This window comes from Pituophis catenifer, unplaced genomic scaffold, assembly GCF_029215685.1.
Source record: "Pituophis catenifer annectens isolate HBS135680 unplaced genomic scaffold, rPitCat1.0.hap2 SCAF_62, whole genome shotgun sequence".
In the NCBI taxonomy this organism is placed as follows: domain Eukaryota; kingdom Metazoa; phylum Chordata; class Lepidosauria; order Squamata; family Colubridae; genus Pituophis; species Pituophis catenifer.
The window spans coordinates 92319-116210 of record NW_027256942.1 but is presented as its reverse complement, the minus strand read 5'-3'; the positions used below and the strand labels follow the sequence as shown (position 1 = coordinate 116210).

At 49.3% G+C, this 23892-nt stretch overlaps 1 protein-coding gene across 1 annotated transcript in view; it reads right to left on the bottom strand.

Annotated features, from left to right (window-relative positions):
* Window positions 1-23657, bottom strand: part of CASZ1 (castor zinc finger 1) — a 68332-nt gene extending 44675 nt beyond the window's left edge. Inside the window, exons 1-2 of the mRNA XM_070956539.1 lie at window positions 23108-23657; window positions 2545-3382 (exon numbers count right to left, since the gene is read on the bottom strand). Coding sequence (XP_070812640.1) covers window positions 2545-3382; window positions 23108-23642 — 1373 coding nt within the window. The 5' untranslated portion in view covers window positions 23643-23657. The remainder of the gene's footprint in view (window positions 1-2544; window positions 3383-23107) is intronic.
* Between the last annotated feature and the right edge of the window lie 235 nt (window positions 23658-23892).

The window sequence follows — 23892 nt, the reverse complement described above, 5'->3', positions numbered from 1 at the left end:
GGAGGCTCGAGAAAAGCCTCCGGAGCCTGGGGAGGGCAAAAATGCCTCCCCTGCCGTGGTGTAGACCCCGCCCACCATGGCCACGCCCACCCAGCGTGGGGAGGCTGTTTTCACCCTCCCGGAGGCTCGAGAAAAACCTCCGGAGCCTGGGGAGGGCAAAAATGCCTCCCCTGCCGTGGTGCAGGAGGCCGACTAGACCCCGCCCACCATGGCCACGCCCACCCAGCCACTGAGCAGAGAACCCCTTGCTAAAATTTTTGAAGCCCACCCCTGCACTGCACCCAGGGCAAAAGAGGAGCTCGGGGTTGGAGGTAGGGGTGGGGGAAACCAATCCCTGAGTACAGGTAGTCCTCGACTTACGACCGCAACCGAGCCCCCAAATTCCCGTGAAGTGAGACGTTTGCTAAGGGAGCTTTGCCTCAGTTTACGACCTTCCTTGCCACGGCCGTTAAGCGAATGGCTGCCGTTGATCAGTTGGTAACCCTTGGCTGTTAAGGGAATCTGGCTTCCCCATCGACTTGGCTGGTGGGAAAGGTCGCGAAAGTGGATCACTGTGACCCCCGGGGCACAGCAACGGTCATAAATAGAGGAGTCCGTTGCCAAGCATCTGAATTTCGATCCCACGACCCTGGTCTCCGGCTTGAGCAGGGGGCTGGACTAGAAAACCTCCAAGGTCCCTCCCAGTTCTATTCTGGTTCTGAATGGTCACTAAACAAAACTGTTGTAGGCCGAGGATTGCCTGTATCTACTGAGCCCAAAGAAATCAGAAGCAGAACCCAGTTTTCTGAAAAGGTCCCTCAAGTTTTCTTTCTTTCTATTACAATTCCCATTTGTAGGAGAATCCCCCCCCCAAAAAAAATAAGAAAGCCTTGGTGATCTACCTCAGACCATCCAACCTCGTGTAAGATCCTCAGAAGATCCGGGCTGGATCAGGCCCAAAAGGCTCACGTTTTGCTACTCGCTGTAGCCAAACAGAAACCATGAAAATTACCCTTTCGGCTCCGTCCTCTCACCCCCGCCCCCCCCATTTTTATTCCTCGGCCAATAACGCAGGGAGTCCTCGGCTTACGACCAAAACTGAGCCCAAACGTTCAGTCGCTAAGCGAGACGAGTTGTTAAGTGAGCTTTGTCCCACTTTACGACCTTTCCTGGCGCAGTTGTTAAGCGGATCGCTGCAGTTCTTACGTGGGGGAACCCGGACGTTAAATGAATCAGGCTCCTCACTGACTTTGCTCGTCAGAAAGTCGCCAAAGCGTGACCCCGGGACGCTGCAACCGTCGTAAATAGGAGTCGGTTGCCAAATGTCTGAATCTTGATCGGGTGACCATACAACGGACGTTAAGTGTGAAAAAGCTCATCAATCTCTTTTTCCACTGGGCCGCTATGATTTCGAACAGTCACTAAACGAAAGGTTGTAAGTCAAGGACTACCTGCAGCCCCAGGAATACAAGTAGCCCTGGACTTGTGACCAAAGTTGAGCCCAAATTTTCTCTCTGTGGCTGACTCGCATCTGCGACGGCTGCAGTGTCCTGGGGTCACGTCATCCCCTTTGGCGGCTTACTTTGGCGAGCAATGTCGATTGGGGGAAGCAGATTAATTGCACAACCGGGTTACTAACTTATCCGCCGGAGTGATTCACTTAATGATGGTGGCAAAACTCACTTCACAAATGTCTCACTTAACAACCGGAATGTTGGGGGCTCAGCTGTGGTCGTAAATCCAGGACTACCTGCCTTAAGTGTCACATTGTATTTGGTCCCAGAGCTATTACCTAGCAGAGGGGTCTCGAACCTTGGCAACTTTAAGCCTGGTGGACTTCAACTCCCAGAATTCCCCAGCCAGCTTGGGTGGCTGGGGAATTCTGGGAGTTGAAGTCCTCCAGGCTTAAAGTTGCCAAGGTTCGAGACCCCTGACCTAGCACCTGCGCCTTCTCATCCATCCATGAAGTTATTTAATCTACCTTTCAACCTGTTCTACTCCCTCCGTCTTCCCTGTCACCCTTCAGAGCCAAAGTAGGGTCTCGACTAGGGGTGGGCTGCTGGGGGGTTCGCAATGGGTTCGGGAGAACCTCTAGCTAAGATTCTGTGCAGTTCGGAGAACCCCCAAATCCCACTCCTGGCTGGCTCCACCCACCTCACCCCGCCCCTCCCAGGAATCCCCAAGCGGCCCGTTTTGGATGCAGGTAAGTGCAGGGCGCTCACGGAGGCTCGGGAAGGGCGAAAAATGGGCCTACCGGAAGTCCGTTTCCGGCCTCCAGAGCCTGGGGAGGCCATTTTTGCCCTCCTGAAGGCTCAGGAAAAGCCTTTGGAGCCTGGGGAGGGCAAAACCCCACCGTGGTGCAGGAGGCCGACTAGGCCACACGCCCACCCAGCAAAATTTTTGAAGCCCACCCCTGGTCTCGACCATATGCAGGACTGCAACCACTCAGCCAACATGGTGTCTCTCTCAGCTCTGCACCGGTGGAGAGGGCCAGGTTGGAGAAAGCTACAGCCCGGCGGCCCTTGCTCTTCCCCACGTCTTCCCCATGAACAACGATAGACTTACTTAACGGTGGAAACGGTTCCGGTGGTGATGGAATCCGTCTTGGAGAAAGTGGATTTAAGGTATTCCGGAGTGCTGAAGGGCAGAGAGACGGGTTGCTCAGGGCCAGCTACCGGGGTGCTGCTGGGAGTGCTGGCAAGAGGGTTGGGACCCAGGCTAGGGGCTGGAGCTTTGACTGGGGTAATCTTCTGGATGTTCCTGACATCATATTTGGATGGGCGACCCACTTTGCCTGTCTTGAAGGCGATGGCTCCTCCCATATCCGGGCTGCCTTCTCCGGGCTTGAAGAGATGCAAATATTTGACGTTCTCCAAGTCGTACTTGGAAGTCTTCTTGTAGGTGTTGCCATTCTGTGGCCGGAGGGTCTCGCCGGTCTTGAGTTTTTGGATGAAGAAATCGTACTTGGAGGCCCGCGACATCAGCCCTTGCATCTGGGAGCTGCTGCTGGACGAAGGCAGAGGCAAAATGGTGGCTTTTGTCTCGGGCAGGAGCGAGGTTTCCGGGGCCGGCAACCGGATGGGTTGCCCCAAGCTTAGGGGACCCTCTTTGACTAGCTTGCTGGTCAGCTCTTCAGTCTTAACTGGGTGAATGGGCCACGGGACCTGCTCCCCGGCCTTCAACTTGCGGATGTACTCTTCGTATTTGGAAAAACGGGCTCGCTTGCTGACGGCATCTTCTCCGGCAACGGCGGTTGGGTTGGTCTCTGAGGTAGGAGCATTTAATTTCTCAAAGCTAATCTTGCGAGCCAGCTCATCCCGCATGTTCTGGTCGTCGTAGCCGTACATGTTCAGGAACTCGCTCATGGTGGTAGCAGCGTAGTCTCGCAGAGAGGACGCCTCCCCTGGAGTAAGCGACAGAAAAGACAGAAAACGCGTCACTCGACCGGGCAGCTTATTCCCGCCTTGCCTTCCGCGGTTGCCAGCTGAGGTGGTGGGGAAGGCGGGGGGTGGGGGTGGGGAGGGAAAGAGAAGGAGCAAACACAACCAGCTGACGTTTGGCTCACTTGTTCGGTTTTACGACACTTAAATTAATTTGTTTTTTTTTCCCCCCCAAAGTAATTAATACTGGGGTAAAATAAAAAGAGTTCATCAATGCCAGGAAAATCAATTTCCTAAATGTTCTAGCCGATGGCTTTTCAGTACATTAAACAAAGTTTCATAAATGTCTCCGCGCGCCCGCCTTGGCCTAGGAAGTCATTTTCCTGGAAGCGAGGTTGATACCAATATGCCAAAGGCTGGCACTGAGGAGACCCCTTCCCACCTCCCCAAAAAAGCAGTGAGGTGGGGACAGAAGCAAAGGGGGAGAAAGAAGGCAGAAGGAACCATGGGGGGGGGGGGAATGAAACCTTATAAAAAAGTTGTGGACAAAAGTAGCCGGAAAGACATTTTTGATTGACAGCGCGAATGAGCGTGTGTGAAAAAGCGTGTACACAAAACCCATATTCTACATTCCATTCACAATTAAGTTGTTTAATTTGTTGTCCCGGATGCATTCTGAATCTGGGTATGTCTACCCACGGTTATTAATGAAGTTGTCTAAATGGAACTTGTACGTTTGGAAAATGACAACAATCGAGGGTCGGCTTGGAAAGAACGAGATTTCCCTTAAAAAAAAAAAAAAAAAACCTCCCAAGCTTTTTAGCGAAATTCTCAGAGGCATCAGACTGGCAAAGGGATGGCCCTGCTGGGGGTTCGTAGGGGTTCGGGAGAACCTCTAGCGAAGATTCTGTGCGGTTCAGAGAACCCTCAAATCCCACTCCTGGCTGGACCCACCCACCCCACCCCTCCCAGGAGTCCCCACGCAGCCCGTTTTGGATGCAGGTAAGTGCAGGGCGCGCGCGGAGGCTCGGGGAGGACGAAAAACGGGCCTACCGGAAGTTTGGGAAGGCCGGTTTGGGAAGTTTGGGAAGGCCCGTTTCCAGCCTCCAGAGGGCCTCCGGAGCCTGGGGAGGCTGTTTTCGCCCTACCGGAGGCTTGAGGAAAGTCTCCGGAGCCCGGGGAGGGCAAAAACAACCCCCCACCATGGTGCAGGAGGCTGACTAGGCCACGCCCCACCATGGCCACACCCACCCAGCAACCAGGCAGAGAACCCCTTGCTCTGTGCATGACCACAGGCTCATGATTTATTTATTTATTTATTTATTTATTAGATTTTTATACCGCCCCCTCTCCCGAAGGACTCGGGGCGGTGCACAGCCAAAGTTAAAAAACATACAATATAAACAATTAAAATACGTTTAAAACAGAATTAAATCTAAAATGGCTCCCCAATTTAAAATGCCTTACCCATACCCCTATAAAAAGACGAATTTAAAATTTAAAAATTTAAAATTTCCACATTTAAAAAGGGGGAAGATTTAGGCCAGGCCAGCTTGATAAAATAGAAAAGTCTTAAGCGCGCGGCGGAAGGTGCGCAGATCCGGGATCCTACGTATCTCCGGGGGGAGCTCGTTCCAAATCGTAGGTGCCCCCACAGAGAAGGCTCTCCCCCTAGGGGCCGACAGCCGACATTGTTTGGCCGACGGCACCCGGAGGAGCCCCTCTCTATGGGAGCGTACTGGCCGGTGGGAGGCTATTGGTGGTAGCAGGCGGTCCCGTAAATAACCAGGTCCTAAGCCATGGAGCGCTTTAAAGGTGATAACCAGAACCTTGAAGCGCACTCGGAAGACCACCGGGAGCCAGTGCAGCTCGCGCAGGAGAGGTGTCACATGGGAACTCCATGTCGCTCCCATCACCACCCGCGCGGCCGCACTCTGCGCCAGTTGGAGCCTCCGAGTGCACCTCAAGGGGAGCCCCATGTAGAGAGCGTTGCAGTAATCCAGACGAGAAGTAACGAGGGCATGGGTGACTGTGTGTAGGGAGTCCCGATCTAGATAGGGACGCAACTGGCGGATCAGGCGAACCTGATGAAAAATCCTCCCGGACACGGCCGTCACATGCTCTTCTAACGACAGCCGTGAATCCAGGAGGACACCCAAGTTGCGAGCCCTATCCGTGGGGGCCAATGATTCGCCCCCAATAGTCAGCGATGGCATTAGCTGACTATATCGGGACGTCGGAAACCACAGCCACTCGGTCTTGGATGGGTTGAGCCTGAGCCTGTTCCTCCCCATCCAGATCCGTACGGCCTCCAGGCACTGGGACATCACTTCAAGGGCATCGTTGGGGTGATCCGGGGTGGAGATGTACAGCTGGGTGTCGTCAGCGTACTGATGGTACTCCACCCCAAAACCACGGATGATCTCGCCCAGCGGCTTTACATAAATGTTGAACAAAAGGGGCGAGAGGACCGATCCCTGCGGCACCCCACATATGAGAGGCCTCGGGGTCGACCTCTGCCCCCCTGTCAACACAGACTGCGACCGGTCGGAGAGAAAGGAGGAGAACCACCTTAGTACGGTGCCTCCCACCCCCAACTCTTCCAACCGGTGCAGCATGATACCATGGTCGATGGTATCAAAAGCCGCTGAGAGATCTAACAGGACCAGGACAGAGGAGCAACCCCTGTCCCGAGCCCTCCAGAGATCATCAACCAACGCGACCAATGCCGTTTCCGTGCTGTACCCAGGCCTGAAACCCGACTGGAACGGATCCAGATACGACGCTTCATCCAGGTACTGGGGAAGCTGTCCCGCAACCACACTCTCAACAACCTTCGCCACAAAACGAAGGTTGGAGACTGGACGATAATTAGCCAATATTGCCGGGTCCAGGGAAGGCTTCTTGAGGAGGGGCCTCACCACCGCCTCCTTAAGGGCGGCGGGGAAGACACCCTCACCCAATGAAGCATTTATAATCCCCTGGAGCCAGCCTCGCGTCACCTCCCGGGAAGCCAGCACTAACCAGGAGGGACACGGGTCCAACAAACATGTGGTCGCGTTCAATCTACCCAGAATCCTGTCCACGTCATCTGGGGTCACAGGATCAAACTCATCCCAGATAACAGTCTCAAGACCTGCCTCCGTCACTCTCGGTGGATCTACCCAGTCAGAGTCCAGACCTTCCCGAATCTGAGTGATTTTGTCATACAGATACTGAACAAAGTCCTCGGCTCTTCCCTCCAAGGGGTCCTCCCGCGCTTCCTGGTGGAGCAGGGAGCGGGTCACCCTAAACAGGGCGGCCGGGCAATTATCTGATGACGCAATAAGAGCAGCAAAATGCGTACATTTTGCTGCTTTTATCGCCACTAGGTAAGTCCTAATATGGGATCTAACCAGTGTCCGGTCCGATTCAGAAAGACTAGCTCTCCAACTACTCTCTAGGCGTCTTTTCCGGCGCTTCATCTCCCTCAGCTCCTCGGTAAACCAAGGAGCAAGGCGAGATCCGCGCCGGGTCAGAGGCCGCAAAGGCACGACTCGATCCAGGGCCCCAGCGGCCGCCCTATCCCAGGCGGCCACTAGGTCTCCAGTCGAGGCGTGAGCCAGAACCTCAGGAATTGGCCCAAGCTCCGTCTGGAACCTATCGGGTTCCATCAGGCGCCTGGGGCGGTACCATCTTATCGGTTCCGCCTCCCTGCAGCGGGGTGCCGCGGTACGAAGGTCAAGGCGAAGGAGAGAGTGATCCGACCATGACAAGGGCTCGATGACTACATCCCCTATCTCAAGATCACTCAACCACTGTCCAGAGACAAAAAGCAAGTCCAGTGTGTTTCCCCCAGTGTGCGTAGGGCCATGAATTAGTTGGGTCAGATCCATGGCCGTCATGGAAGCCATGAACTCCCGAGCCACCTCAGACGTCTCGCCCACGGACGGCAGGTTGAAATCCCCCATGACCATAAGTCTGGGGGTATCAACCGCCACCGCAGCAATAACGTTGAGTAGCTCAGGCAGGGTTGCTGCCACGCGGCAGGGAGCCAGGTACGTGATCAGCAAGCCCATCTGAACCCCATGGCCCCACTTCACAAGGAGGGACTCACAACCAGCTGTCTGAGGTACAGTGGTCTCCCTGGGCCTAAGGCCTTCTCTAATAATAACCGCTACTCCCCCGCCCCTCCCTTGTGACCTCGGCTGATGGAATGCGCGGAAGCCTGGTGGGCACATTTCTACCAGAGGGACCCCTCCCTCCGGGCCCAACCAGGTCTCCGTAATACCCGCCAGGTCCGCTCCCCCCTCCTGAACAAGATCACAGATGAGGGGGGCTTTATTTACTACGGACCTGGCGTTGCACAACATCAGACGAAGGCCCGGGCCGTGAGGATCTGTGCAACCTGGCAAACGGGTGGAGCCTTGGGGGCCGGAGCACCCTACCGCTTGGAGACAGCGGGTGCGTGCTCCCTTAACATGATATGGCCCCCTGCTCCCGCCATATCTACCCCTCCCACTCACAGTACTGATGGTAAAAACACAGTCCGAACAAGCTCGACCCCCTCCATTGCCCCCGGGTCCCCCACCCGCCCCGCCGCGCGTCGTGGCCGGGCCCGACCCTCCCCTTGGTGGGTTATCCCCCAAACCCACGCCCCTAATTCCAATACCACCCCCCTCCCCACTCCCCAAACCCCTTAAAAGGTTAGACATAGACAATTTTAAAAAACCCCGCAACCCCCTCTTTGCGACATGCCACCTCTCGGGGTTCCAAAGCCCGTCATTGAGGTAGGCCCTCGATAGAGTGGAGGGCCAAGCCTGCGAGAGGGGGGAGTCTCGCAGACCAAGAAGCTCCGCTGCTGAGTACAATTTGGTCATAGTGGCTCGCCATGACCATATCCTAAGGGTCCTAAAAGGACAGGGAAGAAGGTAGGGAAATGGGGAATCTCACACATAATTCACAGGACCAAGTCCACTTGATGCTCTCCTCCAGTAAAGCTTTAAAAAAAATTGTGGTGTATAAAAACAAGGGTGACACCATTCTCGCCGTCATTGGACTTGGGATGTCTTATGCCAGATAATTTTTCTGATAAATTTTTAATATTTTTTTTAAATACATTTTTTGGATGATTTTTGAAAAGATAATTGTTGGATAAGATTTTTGGCAGCAGCCAAAAAAAAAAAAAAAAGCTAATACAATCCTCGGTTGTGTAAACAGAGGGATTGAATCAAGATCCCGTCAAGTGTTAAGACCACTTTATAATGCGTTTAGTAAGACCACACTTGGTCTTACTAAATTTTTTAAAAAGATGTGGAGACTCTAGAAAGAGTGCAGAGAAGAGCAACAAAGATGATTAGGGGCCTGGAGGATAAAACTTTTGAAGAACGGTTGCAGGAACTGAGTATGTCTAGTTTGATGAAAAGAAGGACTACAGGAGACATGAAAGCAGTGTTCCAGTATCTCAGGGGCTGCCCCAAAGAAGAGGGAGTCAAGCTATTCTCCAAAGCACCTGAGGGCAGGAAAAGAAGCAACGGGTGGAAACTCATCAAGGAGAGAAGCAACTTCGAACTAAGGAGAAATTTCCTGACAGTGAGAACAGTTAATCAGTGGAACAACTTGCCACCAGAAGTTGTGAATGCTCCAACACTGGAAGTTTTTAAGAAGAGGTTGGACAACCATTTGTCTGAAGTGGTGGAGGGTTTCCTGCCTAAGCAGGGGGTTGGACTAGAAGACCTCCAAGGTCCCTTCCAACTTTGTGTATTCTATGTGTATCACCAACCTTCTCCCTTCACTTGGTCAACACTACCCAGAAGTCGACTGTCAGAAGCAACTCCCGAAAGGCTAATATGGATCCGACGGGAAGGCCCCAGTGTCACATCAGGTTCTGATTATTCCCATTTTTTCTTTTAATTTGATTTATATGCCGTCCTTCTCCGGAGACTCAGGGCGGCTTACAGTGCGTTAAGCAATAGCCTTCATACTTTTGTATATTTATACAAAGTCAGCTTATTGCCCCCACAAACTGGGTCCTCAAATTTTGCACTCTCTGAGAGAAGAGGAAGTGACGGCAACTTGAGCGCAGGGAAGGGACTCCGATCTCCCAACGCCATCTCGCCCTCTCTACCTGGGACTCTGCCGTCGGTCTCAAAGATACTTCGAAATGCACGATTCCAAAAGATAAAAGGGACGCTCCGGTAATCAGCCGAGCAGCTGATGGACTGACTCTCTCTATTCAAGAGGCAATATTCCCTCTGATTGCCGGGCTCTGGGGAACAGTCAAATGACACCAAGGGACCGTCTCAATTACATCCAGCTTGTGGGCGGGTTGGAGAATATGCAGCTGAGCACTTACAGGAGGCAAGCAACGAACCCGAGGGGGCCTTTGTTCCGATCCTACGGAAAACGTTTTCACGAGATCCTTATATTGTGACGTTGCCCTGTTATCTGCACCTCGATAACTGTCTGGTTTGGCTCAGCAACCCAACAAGACAGACACAGACTTCGGAGGATCATTAGAACTGCAGAAGAAACAATGGCTACCAACCTGCCTTCCATGGAGGACTTGTATACTGCACGAGTCAAAAAGAGGGCTGGGAAAATATCTACAGAGCCCTCGCATCCTGGACATAAACTGTTTCAACTCCTACCCTCAAAACGACGCTATAGAGCACTGCACACCAGAACAACTAGACACAAGGACAGGTTTTTCCCGAACGCCATCCCTCTGCTCAACAAATAATTCCCCCAACACTGTCAAACTATTCACTAAGTCTGCACTACTATTAATCTTTTCATCGTTCCAACAACCATCTCCTCCCACTTAGGACTGTATGACTGTAACCTTGTTGCTGGTATCCTTAATGATTTATATTGACTGTTTCCTAGTATGATTTGATTGCTTATTTGTTCCCTATGACTATCATTAAGTGTTGTACCTTATGATTCTTGACGAACGTATCTTGTCTTTTATGTACACCGAGAGCGTATGCACCAAAGACAAATTCCTTGTGTGTCCAATCACACTTGGCCAATAAAAAAAATTCTATTCTATTCTATTCTATTCAAAACCTTTGAATAGGCTCGTTTGGCACAAGGAGGATCACCCAGAGAGTGAGATATCTACCGATCACAACGTCACAATTCACTGGGAAATTATTTATTTTAATTTATTTATTTATAGCCTTCATCCTTTTGTATATTTTATACAAAGTCAGCTTATTGCCCCCACAAACCGGGTCCTCATTTTACCCACCTTAGAAAGGATGGAAGGCTGAGTCGACCTTGAGCCTGGTGAGAATTGAACTCGCAGTAATTGCAGGCAGCTGGATGTTAAATGCTGCCTTAGTAGGAGGCACTAGCCTCCTACGCCACTCAGATTCCACTACGCCACTCAAAGAGCCAAATGGGTCCAAATGGCTCTTTGAGTGTTTAAGGTTGCAGGCCTCTGGTCTAGACTCTCGGGCCACGGCATGCCATCAACCAGGCTGTGCAAACAAGCGAAGCCCCATCCGCGGAATGCAGTCAGCATGCAAAACCACGCTCCCTCCGGTCCCCGTAAAAAAAACCCCCTCTCTCCGTGGTGCCCAAAACATTGGGGGCGGGGCCACTGATCTGGAGGACAAAGAAGATTATCTGGGCTTTATTTCCCAAGTGATGTTCTGCAGGGCCCCGAGCTTCAACAAGCCCAGAGGTCGTATTCAGCTGGTTCGGGCGAACTGGTAGTAGCGAAGTACGGTTATGCAATGCGTGGAAGGCATGCGCGCTTGCTCACATTTTCGACGTTGGGGAGAAACCGGTAGGTAAATTATTTGAATCCCACCCCTGATTGCAAGTCCCAATCAATTAAGAGCCTTGGTGGTGCAGCGGACTAAAGTGCTGTTAAATGCTAGCACTTAGCTGCCAGCTGCCTGCAATTAGTGCAAGTTCGAATCTCACCAGGCTCAAGGTTGACTCAGCCTTCCACCCTTTCGAGGGAGGTAAATTGAGGACCCGGATTGTGGGGGCAATAAGCCAACTTTGTATAGAACAACACCGCTTTGGGGGGGGGGGGCGAAAGCCCTAATAAGCAGGTATATACAAAAAAGTATGCAGGCTATTGCTATAATGCATTGTAAGCCGCCCTGAGTCTACGGAGAAGGGCGGCATATAAATTGGACTAATAAATAATAAATAAATAAATAAAGGTCAGGCCGGCTGAGAATTATGGAAGCCGAAGTCCAAATACAATTAGAAAGGGCTGCTGCGTTTGAGAAGGCCAGGGGTATACAATCTGCAGCCGCTTCCTCGGATGAAGTGGCTTCTTCGGCTGACTCTCTCTGTTTGTTTATGTCGCCAAATTTATGCGCTGCACTCTTGAGTGCCTGATGGCCCTAAGATCACAAACATTGCCGGATTATGAAAACACAGCGCACGGTTCCAATGTAAACCTTTTGTACGTTTTTAAGAGAGCAAACAGGAGAAGTTACGGAATGGCCACATTGCTGCGAGGAAATCAAAGGAGAGAGAGAGAGAGAGAGAGAAGAGGAAGACGGAAATGGTTTATCCTGCCTTCTGGACCACAAATGGTCCCGGCAGGCAGAGACGTTGGTCACTGTTGGGTGGGAGAAACATAGAGGGGCTTTTATCTCTAGAAGAGGGGAGAAGCCCTTCTCAATCGCCAGCACGCCTTTGCTTCCAAAATCCTGGATAGTGCGGATGGACGATGTCAGGAGCCCCGTCTCAGATCTGTCTGGCTCAGAAGAAGACAGCTGTTCCCGAAGAGCCGAGGGCTGAGGTTGGGTTTTCAAAATCACCAGACAGCCAAAGGAGCCGGTTCAAATGCCTACAATCTCTACATTTGGCTGGGGGAAAAGATTTCGGCTTGAAAGTCTGGGGAAGCCGCTCGAGCCTTTGGGCTAAGATCAAGGGGAGAGCTGCTGCCAAAGCATATTGCAGCCGGTGTGCTTTGCATGTCCCTCTGGAGCTTCCAGAAAAAAGAAGATGAAGAAGAAGAAAAAATCTCAAATCCCTTGTTAAGAGGTGTGGAGGGGGGGGGAGGTCTGGGGCGGCTGAAAAGGACGAGGAGGAAGTGGGAAAGCCTTTGATGCCAAAAGGGGAGGAAAAAAAGAGGATGAAGGGCTGGGGAAAGTGGAGAGAGAGAGAGAGAGGGAGGGAGAGAGAAAGAGAGAAAGAAACAGAGGGAGAGGGAGAGAAAGAGAGAAAGAAAAAGAGAGAAGGGGAGAAGGAGAGGAAGAGAGAGAGAGAAAGAAAAGAGAAAGAAAGAGGAAAAGAGACAGAAAGAGAGAACGAGAGAAAGAGAGAGAGAAAGAAAGAAAAGAGAAAGAAAGAGAGAGAAAAAGAGGGAGGGAAAGAGACAGACAGAAAGAGAAAGAGAGAGAAAGAGAAAGAGAGAGAGAGAGAAAGAGAGAGAGAAAGAAAGAGAGAGAGAGAAAGAGGAGAGAAAGAGAAAAAGAAAAGAAAAAGAGAGAGGAGAGAAAGAGACAGAAAGAGAGAGAGAGGGAGAAAGAGAGAGAGAAAGAGAAAGAAAGAGAAAGAGAGGGAAAAAAAAAAGAGAGGGGGACTGACTCCCACCTCTCATGATTGCCCCGACAGAGGTACACAAACTTGTTCAAGCATCACACTGGATTCCACCTCCGTGTTTCTAGGACCTTTGTGGCCGCCTGTGCCACATCCTCCCCTCGCCTTTGTGCGCCACTTCCACACCGCCTGTGGTTGTTTCCTCAGCCACCACATCAAAGGGGCTCCTCCAACCTCAAAGCTTTCGGCAGCTCGGCTGCCCTTCCCCGGCGTGCTCCAACAATCGTCCCTAATCCGAGACAATCCCAGAACTAAAAATTCTGTTTTCCCCTTTCCCATTTCTTGCTAAACCCACCTTCCCGACCGCTCCTGTTTTTCGTGTCTTTCCTTTGAGTTGAAAACAGGATCTCATCCCTTTTCACCACGGTGGGTGACTCATTCCCGGCTCCCCAGGGCAACTGGTACCCCGTGCCAGCCTCCAAATGAAGGGAGGGGCGAAGGCAAAAGTTTAAGGGGAAACTAAATGATTCCGGGTTGGGGGATTATGGGGAGAGGTTGAGGGGGTCCAAGTCATCTTAACCATCCCCATCTCACTCTTATCTGCACTCTGGTGGTTTTACTCCGGAGGAGCCAGGAATTATGTCTAGAACAGGATCCTGAAAAATTAGAATCTCGGCAAGTGCACGGATTAATGCTCGAATGCAAACTTTTTAGAGGCCACTCTGGACTTCTGGACTCTCGCTAAATCCTCTCGCAGGGTCACTGTTGTCGCTTTGACAGGCTCTGTTGTTGGGATGTGAGGTTTGAAAAGACCCTCCTCCTCCTCCCTTCATCTCTGCCACCTGTCCATTTGTGGGCATTGCCAAAGAAGAGATATGCGCGCATGAGAGAACGGAGGAGGACGACCCTGAGTTGGAACGTATCACAAAGGATCCAGAATTAGCAAAAAAAAAAAAAAAAGGGGGGGGGGGAGGGAGGGAAAGAGGGTGTGGAGTGAGTGGGGGGGGGAGGAACCCAACACACTCACACAAACACTACCCAAGGGGGGCTAAAAATAGCCCGAGAGCAGCGCACTATATATGGAAGGAAAAGCAAAGAGGCAAAATGGAGCAAAACGGAGGGTGGGAAGAAGGTCCCAAATTGAGTTTCCTTTTCTCTTCTGAATGCAACGAGGAGCATCGGAAGACGGGATGAGGAGAGGGTCCAGATTATGGGAAGGGGGGTGATTATGACCGAACGGGTGGCAACTGATGGGGTTTGGAGGGGGGTGTCACAGGTTGCTAAGAACAGTCGCGAGTCAGGGACCGATACGGAGAAAAACTCAACGCGCACAAAGGTCCCCGATAGATGCGTGACTTGTCACACACAAAAAATTGACCGACCTGGTAAGTTTCACGCAGCACTCAGAGGTCAGTCCCCAGAGCTAAGGGGGCAGGAAGAGGTGTGTGTGTGTGTCCTTTTCTTACACGGCAACTGTGTTGCACATTTCAGGACCTCTTTGACTGGGGCAGTTTTGACTGCTAGGCTGACATCCGCCCCGCCACAAAAGACGGCGAGAGTTTCCCCGGCCGTGTACGATCTGCCACGTCGATTCACGTTAATTTCAAAAGCGATTAAACGAACTGCAAACTAATGATAATTTTTTTAAAAAAAAAAAATGCACATTTTTTATTTTAAATGCGAAGAAACTGAGTAGCGACCCCGAAAAAATTGCAGCAATGAAATTCATCAGGGGCAGGAAAAAAGGCGAAAGAGTGGGGCAAAACATATTGCATAAAAGGGACTAGATCAGTGATGGTGAACCTTTTCGGCACTAAGTGCCAAAAAGGGAGCTCACGCGCGTGGCACCGAATACCGAAAAGGGAGTCTCGGCCACGACGAGGAAGAGGAGTTGCCCAGGGGGCATGCATGTGCCGAAAAAATTACTTCTGGTTTCCGGTGCGCGGATGCGCACTGGTTGGCAAGTCTTCCGGTTACTGCCGCGCATGAGCCGATCAGCTAGCTAGCACACATGCTCACAGAACAGCTCTTCCGATTTCCGGCACTGCCGCATGTACAAAGGCCAGCTGATCATCGCATGTGCATGTGTGCCAGAAACCCGGAAGAGGAACAGGCGACGCCGCGCGTGCCAGGCGACATGGTTCCGCATGCGACTTTGAGCACACGTGCCAGGGGTGAAATGCTCCCGGTTCAGACTGGATCGCCCGATCCAATAGCGATGGAGGCAGGTGGTTCGGAGAACCGGTAGCAAAAATCCCTGCCCCCCCCCCACATGCCCAGCTGAGCTGCGGGATCATCAGAGGCTTTTTTAAAAAATTAAAAAAACATTTTTTCTACAACCTCTTCAGCCGAAAAAAATGCTTTTAAAAGTAAAAAAAAAAAGCCTCTGATGATCGCGCGGGCTCAGCTGGGATCATCAGAGGCTTTTAAAAGCATTTTTTAAAAAACAACCTCTTGCTTTTAAAAGCCTCTGACGATCCCAGCTGAGTTGCCTAATCGTCAGAACCTTTCAAAAGCATTTTTTTTACAACCTCTTCCGCCAAAGAAGTTGTAGAAAAAAAATCTTTTTAAAAGAAAAAAAAAGCCTCTGACGATCAGGCAACTCAGCTGGGATCATCAGAGGCTTTTAAAAGTATTTTTTTTACAACCTCTTCAGCCGAAGAGGTTGTAGAAAAAAATGGTTTTAAAAGTAAAAAAAAAAAAAAAAGTTGGCCACGCCCACTCAGTCACATTAACCCCCCCAAGCCACGCCCACAGAACCGGTAGTAACAAATTTTAGATTTTCACCACTGACGCGTGCCATAGGTTTGCCATCACGGCACTAGATGAAATTATAGGATAGATTATGGGGGGAAAGGTCTGAGAAGATCTGTCCAGATCAAACATGCCCTTTCCTTGCTACCCACACCTGGAGACACCTTAACCACGCCTCCCTCTTTCGCGCATCGGGATTTGAGCCCTGCCTGCTACCTGAATAAGTAAAGTTTGAGAATTGTCAGGAGGAAACAGCGAAGAAAAGCTAATACAGATGAGTCCTCCATTTGAGACCCTCACTGAGCCCAAAATATCCGTTGCTTAAGCAAGACATGCCAGTGTTGTCCCATTTCCCTTTCCTGCCACCGTTGGTAAGTGAATCACTGCCGCGGTTAAGTTAGTAAGAAGGCTGTTAAGTGAATCTGGCTTGGTGCCCAAGTCCCTTTTTTCAGTGCTGTGGTAACTTTGAACGGTCGCTCAACAAATGATTGTAAGTTGAGGACTAACCCATACCGGGGCAAATCTCCCTCGTCCCTCCATGGATAGTCTTGCAAAGGCGGAATACCTGTAGCTACTCTGGGTCACACCTTTCGCCTGGTAAACCCGCAAGATTCCTTTTTCTCGCCACGTACATGTAGGCATCCGAACAAGACTGTGCTGTTTCTCTGTGTCATATAATATAGGTGGGCATATGCGTGATTATTTATTTAATTTATTTACTTATTTTGTCATGGTTAGGGAGTATATGTTGGAAGCGGTGACCCTTTGAGAGGTGTACACAACGAAATTTCATTTTAATGTATGCCGATTAGTGTACATTCAAAGCGACAATAAAGTTGTTATTCTATCTATCTATCTACCTCCCTCCCTATCTATATCTATCAGATCTATTCTCTCTCTCTCTCTATTCTCCATCCATCCATTCATCATCTAGCTATCTATAGCTAATCTATCATCTATCTATCTATCTCTAATTATTCTCTCTTTCTCTATTCTCCATCCATCCATCCATCCATCCATCCATCCATCCATCTACCTCTCTCTCTCTCTCTCTCTCCCTCCCTACCTACATACCTATCTGATAACAGTAACAGAGTTGGAAGGAACCTTGGAGGTCATCTAGTCCAACCCCCTGCTCATGCAGGAGACCTGTACTAGGGATTCAAACCGCCAAATTGCCGACCTTTCTGATCGACAAGCTCAGTATCTTAGCCACTGGGCCACCTAGTCAGGCTTCTATCATCCATCCATCCATCCATCCATCCATCCATCCATCCATCCATGACTATTCTCTCTCTCTCTCTCTCTCTCTCTCTAATCTATTCTCTCTTTCTCTCTCTAATCTATTCTCTCTCTCTCTTATCTATCTATCTATCTATCTATCTATCTATCTATCTATCTATCTATCTATCTATCTATCTATTCTCTCTCTATATTCTCCATCCATCCATCCTTCTATGACTATTCTCTCTCTCTGTATCTATCTCTATCTCTAATCTATTCTCTCTCTAATCTATCTATCTATCTATCTATCTATCTATCTATCTATCTATCTATATCTAATCTATTCTATCCATCCATCCATCTAATCTATTCTCTCTCTCTCTATTCTCCATCCATCCATCCATGACTATTCTCTCTCTCTGTGTATCTATCTATCTCTAATCTATTCTCTCTCTCTCTCTAATCTTCTATCTATCTATCTATCTATCTATCTATCTATCTATCTATCTATCTCTATCGAATCTATTCTATTCTATCCATCCATCCATCCATCCATCTAATCTATTCTCTCTCTCTCTATTCTCCATCCATCCATGACTATTCTCTCTCTCTCTGTGTATCTATCTATCTCTAATCTATTCTCTCTCTCTCTCTCTCTCTCTAATCTTCTTTCTATCTATCTATCTATCTATCTATCTATCTATCTATCTATCTATCTATCTATCTATCTATCTATCTCTATCTAATCTATTCTATCCATCCATCCATCCATCCATCCAATATCAAAATAATCCAAGGATGGCTTTATTAAATAAACCAGCTCAGTTTTTATACCCAGCCGGCCTAACAAAAGCCCCCACGTGCCACGGCGGGTGCCCACAACACAACACTGTGTCCACACTGGCTACCCCCGAGGTCACGTTCCGAGCTCTTGTGGCTGATCGCAAGCTCCTCCTTGAATTTCCCCTCATCGTCTTACTCACCTGGCACACGTTTTGGGTGGGAACCTTGGTCGATCAAGACTTAAAAAAAGGCAGGCTGTTATTTAAAAAAAAAAAAAAAATCTCTGCCATATGGAGCTATAAAATTCCCTCCGGTCAGACACTCTCCTTCACGTTCCCTAAAGTCATTCCTGTTCCCTGTAACAACTCCATATTTGAGAAGTGTGTGCAGAAATGCATATTGCAAAGGAAGAAGGTGGCATAATATATATATATATATATATATATATATATATATATATATATATATATATATATATATATATTTATATTTTTGGGGAGGCGTGGGGGGAGAGGAGGAAGAGTCTGAGGAATTCAAACAAACTTAAGCGCCAGTCCAAACTCAATCACCTTGTGCTGGCGACAGGCAAGGGCTTCTTCCTATCAAAGAAACTGAAGGTCAGCCTTCTCCTCATTGATCTTGCAATGTTTGTTAATTACTCTGTCACTGATGTGGCGAAGGATAATTAAACAGCTCTGTTTATATCTTATATGCATAATTATGAGCGTTGCCAGTGAACCCGCGAAGGCTGGAGAAGAGGGAAGGGACAGATGAAGGGAGATGAGTTCTCCGCTGCCGTTATTAAACGGGAGCGCGAGGAGGGAGGGAGGGAGGGAGGGGGGAAACTTGGACACCCCACACACACACACCAGCCCCTCCCCCTCCCTCTCCAGCTCCCGGTGCACAAAAGGGAGAATTTTTTGACGGATCATCGGTGAGACGAGATCCGGGAAAGCTTGTCAGAGATGCGGGGAGAAAGGGTGAAGTGTCGAGCAAAGTTATTAAACCTGAAGAGGAGTTAAGAACTTCATTTGAAGATGCCCTCCTGCTTGGAGGGTGGGGCGAGAGACCTCTGGAAACTCGACGGTAAATTGCTATGCACTCTGCGGCTGCTTCTCCCACCCCCCTCCTTTTTTTTTTTTTAATCCTTTTCCTTTGTAATAATTTTCTGGCGCTCCTTGTGCCCAGCCCGCCCGAAGTGCAATAGGAGTGAAACCTAAGATTTGGTGGGCACATTACAGATAAGCGCCAATACTCATACACACGCTGGCATCCCAAATCCTTTTTAAATTCCTAAAGAATTAAGAGTTTAAAGTTCCCCGCTCGCTGGCCCTCACAATATATTGAATTTGGCTCTGGGTTTGGCAAAAGAGGGACGGGGTGGCTCCATGACTAAGACGCTGAGCTTGTTGATCGAAAGGTCGGCAGTTCAGCGGTTCGAATCCCTAGTGCCGCGTAACGGGGTGAGCTCCCGTGACTTGTCCCAGTTTCTGCCAACCTAACAGTTCGAAAGCACGTAAAAAAAAAAATGCAAGTAGAAAAATAGGGACCACCTTTGATGGGAAGGGAACAACGTTCCGTACGCCTTTGGCGTTGAGTCATGCCGGCCACATGACCACGGAGATGTCTTCGGACAGCGCTGGCTCTTCGGCTTTGAAACGGAGATGAGCATCGTCCCCTAGAGTCGGGAACGACTGGCACATATGTGCGAGGGGAACCTTTACCTTTACAAAACAAAACAAAACTCTGCTTGTAATTCTCTCTTTTACCTGGGCTCTGTTAAATCAGGGGTCCCCCAAGCCCCGAGCCGAAGCCTGCTATTGGGCCACGGCCTGTTTGAAACTGGGCTGCACGAGCCATGGGCAAGCACACAGGCGCGAAACTCCACTCGCGCGAACGGTGAGCACTTGCACTCACAGCCAAAGCTCCATTTTGGAGGGAGGGCGCTCATGTGAGTGGAACTTCGCGTGTGAGCACAAGTGCCCGCCACTCGCGCGAGTGGAGCTTCACGCATGAGTGCAAGCACCCTCCGCTCACGCTCGAAGCTCCATTGGTGCGAGCGGTGGGTGCAGCTGCGCACGCTCGCTCCTGCCACTCACACACACCCTCCGGCGCTGAGCTGGGCCGCCAAGATGGAAAGGTTGGGGACCACTGTGTTAGACACTGTGTATGAGCCGCAGTGGCGCAGTGGTTAGAGTGCAGTACTGCAGGCTACTTCTGCTGATCACCGGCTGCCAACAGCAGGCTCAAGGTCGACTCATCCTTCCATCCTTCCGAGGTGGGTAAAATGAGGACCCAGATTGTTGGGGGCAAGAGGCTGACTCTGTAAACCACTTAGAGAGGGCGGTAAAAGCACTGTGAAGTGGTATATAAGTCTAAGTGCTATTGCTATCTTCCTTCCTTCCTTCCTTCCTTCCTTCCTTCCTTCCTTCCTTCCTTCCTTCCTTCCTTCCTTTCCTTCCCAGTGGTTAGAATGCTGTATTGCAGGCTACCTCTGCCCACTGCCACCAGTTCGATCCTGACCGACTGGCTCAAGGTTGACTCAGCCTCCCATCCTTCCGAGGTGCGTAAAATGAGGACCCAGATTGTTGGGGGCAAAAGGCTGACTCTGTAAACCGCTTAGAGAGGGCTGTAAAGCACTGTAAAGCAGTATATAAGTCTAACAGCTATTGGTATTGCTATTGCTAGACTACAAGTGGTTCTCGACTTACAAGAGTTTGTTTAGTGACCTTTCAAAGTTATTATTTTTTTAAAAAAAATGTTTTTATTGTAATTTTCTTTTCTATTAGAGTTTTGACCTTTCAAAGTTATAACAGCACTGAAAAAAGTGACTGAATGACCGTTTTTCCATGGTTACAACCTTTCCAGCATCTCCATGACCACGTAAGCGGAAATTCAGACGCTTGGGCAAACTGATTCATATTTATGACCGTTGTCGTCTCTCAACGTCACGCGAGATCCCCTTTGGCGTCCTTCATTGACAAAGCAAAGTCAAAAAGGGGAAGCCAGATTCACTTAACAACCGGGTTGCTAACTTGTCCACCGCGGCGACTCGCTTAAAGACGGAGGCAAGGAAGGTCGTTAAAATGGGGCCAAAATTCCACTTAACCGACGTCTCACTTAACAACGGAAATTTGGGGGGGGGGGCTCAATTGTGGCCAGAAGTGAAAAACAATCTGTATTCGGAAACTAACTACAAAAAAAAACCTCAGATCTCTGGTAGGGCTCTTCAATGGGAGAAATGGGAAATTCCTACGCTGAACTTTACATATTAAAAAGGAGTGTTCGAACATCTCTCTTTTTTGCCTCCCCCCCCACTTCTTTGCAATGCTGTGCAGCTACATTTAATGGACGTCTACCGGTTCAATTAGCGCTTCATATCCAAACTCACCCACCGAATGGCTCCTCCTGGTTTAAGAATATTCCTTCAGGTTTCCCCCCTTCTATCTTAGATTATACAGACTCCAAATGAGGAAGGCAGTTTTAATTCAAAGCCGGAGGATTTTGAATGTGAGGCCACCGTGCCAGCTACGCAGGGGTGAAATGTAAAATTTGTTACTACCGGTTCTGTGGGCGTGGCTTGGTGGGGGGGGTTATGTGGCTGGGTGGGTGTAGCCAACTTTAAAAAAAAAAAACTTTTCAAAGCATTTTTTCTAATGGTTTGAAAAGCTTCTCTTGCGATCAGGGAACTCAGCTGGGATCGTCAGAGAGACTTTTTAAAAAATACCTCTCTGCCGATCAGGCAACTCAGCTGGGATCGTCAGAGACGATCAGGCAACTCAGCTGGGATCGTCAGAGATGATCAGGCAACTCAGCTGGGATCGTCAGAGACGATCAGGCAACTCAGCTGGGATCGTCAGAGACTTTTCAAAGCATTTTTTTTACCAACTCTTCGGCCAAGAGGTTGCAGACAAAAAATGCTCTGAAAAGCCTCTGACGATCCCAGCTGAGCCGCGCGATCATCAGAGGCTTTTTTTTTTTACTTTTAAAAGCATTTTTTTTAATAGAAGAGGTTGTAGAAAAAATGCTTTTAAAAATAAAATAAAAAGCCTCTGATGATTGTGCGGCTCAGCTGGGCATGGTGGGGGGGGGGCGCGCAGGGATTTTTGCTACCGGTTCTCCGAACCACCCGCCGCCATCGCTACCGGATCGGGTGATCCGGTCTGAACCGGGAGCATTTCACCCCTGCACCTACGGGAAATGAAGGAAAACTTCCTTGCGTGGAGAAGAGTTGAATGAGCAACTTTTTTCTTTTTTTTCCTAGCAAACCGATCCAGGTTGAAAGAGTTAAAGGAAGGATTGCTGAAAGAATCGTGCAACTTAAGAAAACAAACAGTGAAAAAAAAGGAGAAAAGAAGACTAAAGAATAGGAGTTGCTGCTGTTTGATATTATTATTACTCTGTTTCCCTGAAAATAAAACCTAGCATGATTTTTCATGGTGCTCGTAATATAAGCCCTAACCCCAAAATAAGCCCCAGTTAAGATTGTCAGCCAGATGGGTGCATTTAGTACCGTATTTCCCCCCAAAATAAGACCTAACCAGAAAATAAGCCCTAATGCAACTTTTGGAGCAAAAAAATAATATAAGGTCTTAATTTCGGGGAAAGACAGGTATTATTATTTTAACTTTCCTTACATCCTGTCTTTATGTATTGGACATGATCGTGTCTAAAGCAGCCAAATCCTACTAGACAAAAAGGCATCTCACAGGCTAATCTGGCTTGGCTCACCAGACCATATCATTCCTGTTTTTCTTCTTCTCACCTTAAAAACAAGAGAGACAAACTCTGCGATGGCTGCAGCACCCAAAAGCGTCGAGAGAAAACAGGTGGGCACATACATGAAGATTGCAACAAAAGGAAAAGCAGGCACTTTCTATTTGGGGATTGGGATTAGACTGCAAATCCATGTATTATTGATTCGGTTTATTTTAATTCCCCATTTTGTACTCGTATTCGCCCTATTACAGTCCCATTATCCTTAGTTTAGTGGTTGCTATTAAGCGTTTTAAATAATTCCGAATAATATGTATTTAAAAGTTTGGACCTTTTAAATAATATATCGGAATTGTCCTCATTTATTATATATGCACAAGGTAGCATTGACTGTTCTAATGGCACTGCGATGTTTTACTCACGTTCGTAATCCCATTTTAAATATAATACGTCCAATTGCGTTTGTTTAAAGGGGGGTTCTGCCTAGGTTACGATGGGGGTGGGTGGGTGTGTAGAATTCAAGGTTGGGTGGGGGTCTTACTGTTTACTGAGAAGACACTGAACTGCCTGAAGGGGCTACAAGCTATTTGGATGAGGTCGGCCCACATCATCCGTCATGCAAATCAGGAACGGTAGACAAGAAAATGTCCTCAAATCTTCACATTCTAGGTCTAAAAGCATGCAACTAACGCTATTCCATTCTATTCTCTGGAAAGGCGGTTTCCGATGTGCCCAAACTAAGACATCCGGGCCACCATGCGTGGCCACCTCACCTGAAGAAGCTCCTCCACTAAGCTTGGAGCTGGCTTCATTGTTGGAGGCCCGAAAGCTTTCGTCCTTCAGGGGAGGCCCATCTGAATCTCGGTCGTCCGCGAAGCTGCCATCTTGGGAGTCCTTGGGGGGCTCGGCTTCGTCCCCGTTATCCTCATCATCGCTGCAACCTTTTGGTTGTACCATGTAGACCCCCTCGGGGGGCACTTCCGTCCCCTCGGGGACCTTGGGTTCCTTGTTCTCGATGCGTCCCAGCAAGGGGTCTTCGCTGTACTCGCCGTTGACCCACTTCTCGATCACTTCCCTCCGCTTGTCCTCTTCGATCTTCTTCCCCTCCGAAAATTTGGGCCCCGGCTCCTTGGCCACAGCCTGGGGGGCGTCCTTGGGGGCGGCTGTGTCACCGCCAGGACTTTCCCACCCAAGGGGAGCTTTGTCGACATGTCCCTGTTCGGGTGCTTTGTGCTCAACGACTACCTGGCGGCTGAGCTTGGCACAAATTGCATTTAATTTCAGGCCACCTTTGCGCTTGGCAGCCATCTTGGGGTTTCCTGAGGTTGTGTCAGTGCATATACTTCTTTCAGCTGGAGGAAGGAGCAGGGAAAAGAGACACAAAGAGAGAAATAAAATGAGTATTAGCAGAGGTTTATTAATTGTTCTATCCCACCCATGAATAAATGACCTTTTTCAAGGCAGCAGGCTCAAAACGAGGACACAACCTGTACATAGAAATGTATAATAAACACCTATAATAAGCTTCTAGAATCTTCTAAGTGTACATCTGTGGAGA